Source organism: Rhea americana, unplaced genomic scaffold (assembly GCF_003343005.1).
Source record: "Rhea americana isolate MKP2758 unplaced genomic scaffold, rheAme1 scaffold_127, whole genome shotgun sequence".
Lineage (NCBI taxonomy): Eukaryota > Metazoa > Chordata > Aves > Rheiformes > Rheidae > Rhea > Rhea americana.
The window spans coordinates 1,190,279-1,199,011 of NW_028185339.1; the positions used below are offsets into that span (position 1 = coordinate 1,190,279).

Sequence of the window (8,733 nt, forward strand, 5' to 3'; positions counted from 1 at the left end):
GGCCCGCCCGTGCGGTCGGGCTGCGCTGGCCCTGGGCCCTGCGGGTCCCCGGCAGGTTGCGGTAATGCTGCGCTGGGATGTTACGGACAGTCCGAGTAACTTCGGCTGAAGAGACTGAGTCACGGGAAGACCCTTGAGTGACTTAGCACGTCGAGCCCCAGTTCTCAAGGCAGCCTCAGTTCGGGTTGTCGGTTTGCAAGCTGTGCTTGTTTACTGATAGCTTGCACCTGTCAGTTCTAACCTGCTGCTGAAATTCAGCTCGTTTAGGGAGCTTGTTCAAAGTTGCACTGCAAATTTTGCTTTTTCAGGTGCTCACTGTCCTTTCATGTTGTTTTGCCTTTAGAAACATAGGAGCCTTCTTCACTGCGTTTTCTGTCGTCCAGAAACAGCCGTTTATACTTATTCCATACCATATTTTTCATTTTATTACAGCTATTGAAAATGTATTTTTTTCATTCTTCTTCATCTTAGTTTATTGATTGCATTTTCACAGTTGAGTCCAACTTGCATGACTACGATGATAACATGTACCTTTTAAACAACTTTTCTCCCAATACTTGTTTTTACTGATTCTCTAGAGAAGATGTACAACATAAGCTATGGTTAACATGCATTTAGGGGCTTTGGAAGTTTTTTTTTATGGTTAATGAGATTAGAGATACAGTGTAGAAGACTGATTAATTATGTCAGAAATATTAAGTATTACAAAAGAACACTTCTGTGAACATTTGTATTAGGAAGGTAAGCACACTCGCCATACTCATTCCTCCATCATATGTTCATCATTGCTGTGTGTAGGGAAAAGTCTAGTAGTTATTAATGTCACTAGTATTAATTACATAGTTTGGTATGCACAATACATGTTATTTTCAAAAACGCTTCCATCCCTTAATTAAAATTCTTGAATATCTTGAATATTCTTGAATATGCTGCATAAGTGATGTCATCCTGATTTTGACAGATAGGTAGCTGAGGGATAGGAAGAACAACATTGTTRTACTGTTGACATAAGCTTAGTGTTACGAGAAGGGCTTGCAGCTGAATAGAAGTTAACAGCTAGGGAATTCCTAGCTCCAATGCTTTGTATTTAGGCCAGTGTATTAATAGCTTAATAACATCATCTGCCTTGAGTAGTCCGTATGTTCTTAAAAAGATTTGATACAGTGCAGTGTGCACCATGAAAACTGTAACAGGTTAGTTGCCAGTCACCATCTAGAGTATAGTCCTTTAGCTAGTTTCRTTTAAGTAATATAGGCCTATGCAAAAGCTTGCTGTCTTTATACATGCTTCTGAGCAAAGCTCTTATGCCCTGCTTCTCTGGTTATGTTCAGCTGGCTGGACCTGGATCAGAGCCAATCCAGAAATAATATAGCCAAGTTAGCTTGATGCTTTGCTTGAGCTAATGTGTCATGCTGTAGAGCATCAAGATCAGAGCAGGCTTGCATCAGGTGACTTTGAATATGGGCAGAGCTCTTTTCCATTTGCAGATGTAACCAAAAAGCTTCAGTAATTCTTCCATTTTTAGAGGCTGTCCTCTACTATCAAAGATGAACTACTCTGAAAACCCTATATAAGCTTACGGTACTTTGTACAGAAGGTAGGGCTTCTTGGTCTGGATGGCTAATCTTTTTAATAAATGTTAAATCTGATTAAGAAGTAGCCTCATCCTTGCTCAGAAAATACTGAGGAATTCAGTAGCTGACCTTCCTTGTTGCATATTTCAAGTCTGTGATGGAGTACCTTACTACACTGTTCAAATAAAGCATTTTGAGTCTGTTCTCTTAATATATTGGGAGATAGGATTAATTGTTACAATTTCCTTTGGAAGCAAAATTTATTATTGCTGACACTTGCAAAGTTCAATACAGATTACTGTATGCTAGGCATTAACAATTTAAGATAGTCATAAAGATTGCCAAGAATAAGAAGTCTCTGTGCATAYAAGATGGAACATTGATTTCTTCCCTGGCTAATCTCATTTGAAGGAGCCAAGCAGGACGCCTTGTCCTGTTTGATAAGAAATGTAACTGTTTTGTTGCTAGTATGAAATACATCTTTCTTGGAAGAAAAATCAGTATCTTTCTCTCTTGTTTTTCAAAGGAGCTCTGTTGACGGTGGAGCATGTGAAAAATGATGTTAAAATTTCTGTGGAAGAAGGCAAAGAAACCATACTCCGTGTATCTGAGTAAGTGACTTTGCATCTCTCCTTTTAGCTTTGAGTCAGCAGTTTTAAAAATCACATGGTTGTAACATTGACAGTAACCTTTCTAGGAAGGGGGAAGAGAAGAATATGATTTTATTCATCACTGCATTACTGTTGTCTCTTTGTAGCGTAGACAAAACATTTACAATGTATACTTCATTTTCAGGGAAAGAGCTCTGGTATTCTTGCGCACGCTTAAAGTCCGTCTACTCTAGTCACTTACGTAGTACCAGTCTCTTTGTTGTCTAGTTACTTGCCTTTTCCATGCACTGTGGATTATCAAAAGGAAAGTAATTTTATGTTAAATAAGACTATGCTCAGGTTTGCGTGATTTCTCTTCTTTTTTCTATCACATGTGTGATAGAATGACATTAAAAGAATTTTAAGGTGCTGTTTTGGGCTGGCTGCTGCATAAAAGATGTAAAAGATTAGTGATTTCAAAAAAAGTGCCAGTTAATTCTGTCCTGCTGTCCTACATATCCATCTGCATTCTCCAGAAAAAAATGTACAAAATTTTGTAGAAAATTATGTTTTACCCTACTAAAATAGGCTATCATTGTAATAAATACCTTCAAGTTTGGGGCCTGAGGRTTTTTTGTATATATCTTGATCTGAGTAGGTTCATATGCGTATCAGAAATACAGCACTGATTCTATTAGTTTTGAGGAAGCTGCTTTGTCATCTTAGATTGCGTATCATTTAAGATACTCAGATGTTTTAAGAGACGATTTCCTGATACCTTAACTTCCATTGACACAGCAGTCAAATCAGTGGAAATATTGTTCACTCACTCACTGACAAACTTGCATTTTGTGAGCAGCTCTAGTAGTAAATGCTGTTAAAGTCACTCATGCAGCATAAATTGGTATTTCTGCACAGGTGTAGAATGACTGTAAAAATAACATTGTATTTTTATGTAGTGTCATGGAGATTCTAATATGATACTCATAAATTAATGCTGATTGAGCTTTTCTACTCTCTTGTGACCTTAGAGAGTGAGCTGTCTCCACATACATGTTTCTGCAAAAGATCAAAGCACCAGGGATGATTCACAGTCTTCAATCCTAATGATTATGATGCTGTTTTGGGAAAAAAATGCTTAAAAATGTTAGTCTTGACCTCAGATATGAGTCTTCTCCTTACTGCAGTCTCTGATCTTGTATGTTGTACTAGGATTTAGTTTGTACAGCACTGGTAGGTTTTCAGTGCGTGTTACACACATGGGGCAATTTAGCATGTATAAAATACCTTAATTGCATGCTTCCTTGCACTCTCATGAGTGAGTTTTCTATTTAAGTAGCCTTAGTCAGGTTTTGATTTAGTGTTCCTTCCTCTGTTTAGGAAGTGCGTGTGTGTGTGTGTGTATTTGTATGCTGATAGATCTGTGTGCGCATATTCCTTGTGACATGTAGAAATGATCTTGGAATACTACAAATGTATATACTCAGCTTTGAAATGATCTTTTATTTTATTATTAACATGTCCTATTACAACTGCATTGCAACAACCCTTATTTTAGCTGTGATAGAAATGGTCAAAAATGTAAAACGCTCCTCCACTTCGCTCCTGAGTGGATAAGATCTAGAATCATGATTCCATCAGATGGGGTTTTATGTGTGTTTGTATCGTTTCAACCCTGGCCTCAGATTAAGAAGTTTAAGAAGTTATTGCATCCCTCAATAATGCATTAATCTTCTGCTCACTTGTACAATTATTGTAAAAATTGATTTTCTATTTTAAAGTCTTTTACAATTGTATTTGTAACTTGAGAAGCATCAACTGAACTGATACCTCAACTAATGCTTTTGGTAAATGGATCTTATGGCGTCAATTCTGCTGAAGCTATCTTGCCTTTGCATGAGTTGAAATTCGCTTGGTGTATCCTAGATTTTGATTTTCAGGAAACCATTAGTTTCAATGACATGACTTCAGTAAGAACGTTTTATTTGATCTTTTTAAAGTAATGCTTTGAAGTGCAGTTAAACATCGAACTAGCTGAAAAACTTGTCACTAATTTGAGAAGCTGAATTTTATTTTAAGGCTTGCTTTTGAAACTTTAGCTTCAAAACTTCATGTGGCAATACATCTCAAGCAAACAAACTAAGTGTTCCTAGCTTTATAGAATGTTTTAATATACCTGCATCTTATCAGGTAACAAATTGGAATACGGCTTTTCCGTTCTGTGCCGTGAATGTGTGCATGCTTGAGTAGTGTTGCCCTTTAAGAGAGGCAAATGTATTTGACCTCTGCGGAGAACCATTCTGCAATGCTTTGTACAAATGAACTCCAGTAGTGATCTATTACAATCAGAGATCCTCTGCATTTTGTCTTATGTCTTAATATGTTGGTCTTTTTCCTTCTGCTATCTTGCCTTGCCTTGGCCCATAAATGCAAAGAATGTTGTATTTTAGTATGTAGCAGCTCACATCATTATCTATAGAAACCTAGTATCTTCTTTGCCTGTACTTGCTTCTGGAGTTAGTGACTAACTGCAAAGAGCATCCTTAATGTGTTGTGCCCTTTCCAAAGAAAGGAAACCAAGTAGTTCTATATTTGGATTGAAAGGGAAGCTTACCTTCTTCCTCCCCACTMTCAAATAAACACCTTTCTAGGTACAGGTAAGGTTTTACTCAGAGTAACACTTACCTTTCTCATAATTATTCAATATTGCTTGAGTGATCAAGTGCATTTTCTTTAGTATGAACTAGTTACAAGAATAAAAACACATTTCACAAACTTATTTACAGATGAAATGTTTTATTGTTCTTGGTCTGTAAAAGCTTTATTAAGATGTGATAGCAGTATGGAATTATAATAGAACATACTTTGTATATTTTGACTCCTGATTAGCTTTTGTCTTTAATAATAATGTAAGGATCTTCTGTACACCGGAGCTTAGAAGCTTGAAAAGTTAGAAGAGGAYGAAAAAAAAGCATAAATTAACTATGATCTTGTACATTTTAACATAGTTAACCTAATGAGACTGGCTAATCCATTTATGCTGAAAATGGGAATCATTATAGTGGTTCATATATCAAAAAGGCTTTTATATCTTTTCCAGGACTTCCATTGATCTTTGCAAGGTTTTTTGAGGCCTATCAAAAATTCTTTTTCATTTTATAAAGGGCATGGTAGGTGCACCAGCAAGAAAATTGCTTGCTTGAGGTTGTTTGGCAAAACAGTGGCAGAGAAAGAAATGAAACCTTGTCTGGACTCAAATTTGAGTGTAATGTTCAGTCCATTAAACTGAGTGGACTAGAACACTTCTTATTGATGTTGATGTTTGTTCAGAAGCAATTGGAGCTTTAAATTTGAAAGCTACTCCTATGCAAGATTATAGAGAATTCTTATCTGCAGAATTAAAGACTGTAATACTTCTTTTTTTGAAGCTCTTTAGTAAATATTAACGYTCTACCTTATATGGTTTAGAAGCTAGATTTCTCACAGTGTACAGCTTTTGGTAATACTGTGTATGAGGTGGAAAAGAGATTAAAACATAGACAGAAGTGAGAATTCTCAACAACTGAGTAGGCAAAGCAGGTTTTAACTGGAATCAGAGAGACCACCACCTGATCTTAAGCAGAAGTGCAAACAAAACTGTGGACAACTCATTTTAAGCTTAAATTAGGAAAAAAGGCACTTTGAAGTGTTATGGGTAGGCTGTGTTGTGCATACATGGTACTGTGTGCTTTAAGTCTTTGACTGTTGTTGTAATGTGGTATATATACACTTTACCTTAGGAAGTACCATTAAATTACCATATTTGGACAAATTAATCTTGTATCTGAGAAGACAATAAAAATAAACATATAAGCAGCCATGTCTGTTTAGCAGGGGACAGTCTTTATAAAGTGTGAATTGAACAAAATAAATAGCAAACATACAATTTTTTTTCTCCTCTGACTTAGAGCCAGGATAGAGACTTTTCTGTTCCTCTGCAGATTCTCTGGGAATCCTCTTTAAAGTCATCCTTTGGTACAAGAAGAAAATAAAATGTCAGGTTAGCTCCTTATGCTCCGGAAAATGTATGTAGCTCAAGTTATACTTAAGCATTCTCTCAGATGTGGAGAAGGGAGAGTTTTAACTTCGAAAGAATAGTCAGAGTTTTATTATCCTTCATTTCTGTCTGTTTAAAGAAAATGTTTAATGTTTAAAAGCTTATTGTTACTAAATGTAAAAACAAAGTTTTTTTTTCCTATTGACTCACTCAGAAATGATTTTTCATTAACTATACACTTTTGTTTAACTATGCAGGTACAGTTAAAATTGAGTTGGAGGTAGTAAGTTAATATACCTTTATTTTACCTCTTTTTTTTTTTTTTCTCTAGCCATGTTGCATTTACCGATGTGAATTCTATAGCTCGCTATCTGGCTAGAGTTGCAAGTTCCGCTGGGTTATATGGTTCAAATCTTTTGGAACACACTGAGGTGAGATGTAGTCCTGGTTATTTTATTTAGTTGTTTTTTACCTCTTTTGGTTTTTCTCCTCTTCTGGCCAGCAGTTGAAGTGTTTATGTTTGAAGAATTTGTTGTTTTGCATTATATTATTAGGTTGAGGGCCCAGTTATTTGGGATACTGCTTTTCCCCCCACCCCTTTTCCTGGAAGATGATGTCTGCTATTCTCCCTTTTCACTTTCTTCAGCTGTGATGCCCTCATTTAYTACCATGTAATACTTCAACATACACAGTAACACCGTAAGACATGACATGCACTGTCTTTCCATTAGAAAATAATGCTTAAATTAATGACAACATTTCCTCCTGTAACTTGTGAATATGTACTCCAAATACCAGATTAGTTTTCGGTCTATATGATGGGCAAACTGTGACCATGATTTCATTCAGTGCTTGAGACCCAAGCTACTTGCCTTCTGGTTTGGGAATCCAGTAAGACTGGAATCCAGCAAGACTGCCAAATTGATGTTAGGTTCCCTCACRCAGTCATCTATTTCTTGATGTTTCCCTAATGAAGCTGTGAAAACACTAAAATGTGTATGCCAAAGAGAAAGCTTTTTTCGGTTATCTTTGCTTATACAAATTACAAAAATGTGGTTACAAATACTGGATATGATTTGAAAAGAGAGGAAATTGCTCCTGAGACCAACTCAGAGTAGGGTTGCTGTATGCTGAATTTCAAATTACTGTGTGAAACTTGCAGATGAATTGGAATTTATTTCTTCTGAAATTTGAGGAGGGAACTGGAGGACTTGATCCAATTAGCTCCTCTCTAAAACTTTAGTTTAAACTCAGGCCTCATAGCTGGTGTCAAGAGAAGTGTTGGCTTATATATTGCTTATATATTGCTTATATAGCCTTTAAAAAGTAGGATGTCTGTGGCTATTTAGGTTTTCTCACCAAAAATACTCTTTAAGTCCTAACAGCTCAACAAGCAGGCTTTCAAGATCAGCAGTTCTGATAAAATACTTACATATTTCAAAAAATTTGCTCTTTGAGAAGTACAGTGACAGCTGCATTTACAGTGGAAATACTTTGAAACGTAACTGCAAAAGACTAAACTGAATTTCGTGGCAGTGTAATTACATCTGGTGCCTGCCACGTCGACTTGAATATTGGAAAGATTCCTAATGCAGATTACAGAACACTTGCACACAAAATAGAAACAGAAGATTGTAAGAGATGCTTACAAGCTGTTACAGAATTGAGGGATTTAGCTTATAGGAAAATCTATATATTAAACTAAAGGTTAAGAATCAGACTTTTGGTTATGGACCAAGATGCATTTCGTTTTCTAGGAGAAGATTGTTTTGTAGGGGTGGAGAAAGGGAAATGAGGGCTGGTGGTGGGGATTGTTTCTTCAAAGCAAGAAGGAGATAAGATAGAGTAGATGGGGAGCAAGGAAAAATGGTGTACTAATCCAGTAGCAATACCAGGTAGATCAAAAGGGACATGCATATGGTGCCTAGTTATTGAAGGATCATGGCAGTTATATACCATGTGTGTGATAAGTACCTAAGAATTGCTGTTTTTTTTTCCAATAATGGTAATAGCTTCAATAAAGTCAGTATAGTTTCAGTAGTTTGTGTTCTTCCTGAAGGAAGAAATTGGATTTAATCGCTTAATATAGTTCTAAATGAATGTTTCAGTATATTTTATTTTGAAGGTTCTTTGAAGGTATATTGTGACTTATTGTCCAATATATTTAATGCTTATGTTCTAGCTGATATTTTCTGTTCAACTATTATTCATTGTGTATCACCTTTGATTTTTTTTTTTTTTTTTTAAGTAAAACTTGTAAACTTTGAGTATTTTGTCTCTTACAACTAGATTGACCATTGGCTGGAATTCAGTGCTTCAAAGTTATCTACTGCAAGCTTGTTTCTTTCAGCAGTCCAAGAGCTCAATCACTGTCTCTCTTTGAGAACCTACTTGGTTGGAAACTCTCTGAGTCTTGCAGATTTGTGTGTCTGGGCTGTACTAAAAGGTATCAGCAGATGTTCTCATTTTCACTGGTTTGCTATCATAGTAGATGAGAGTTCTCATATTTCCTTTTTTTTTTTTTTTTTTTTTT

General features: G+C 36.0%; 1 protein-coding gene across 3 annotated transcripts in view; it reads left to right on the top strand.

Moving 5' to 3' along the window:
- The window catches only part of EPRS1 (glutamyl-prolyl-tRNA synthetase 1), a 40,400-nt gene that overhangs the window by 465 nt on the left and 31,202 nt on the right, over positions 1 to 8,733 (top strand). For all 3 annotated transcript variants that reach the window (XM_085326077.1, XM_085326078.1, XM_085326080.1), the window contains exons 2-4: positions 2,101 to 2,185; positions 6,532 to 6,631; positions 8,490 to 8,646. In XM_085326077.1, coding sequence (XP_085182203.1) covers positions 2,101 to 2,185; positions 6,532 to 6,631; positions 8,490 to 8,646 — 342 coding nt within the window. The remainder of the gene's footprint in view (positions 1 to 2,100; positions 2,186 to 6,531; positions 6,632 to 8,489; positions 8,647 to 8,733) is intronic.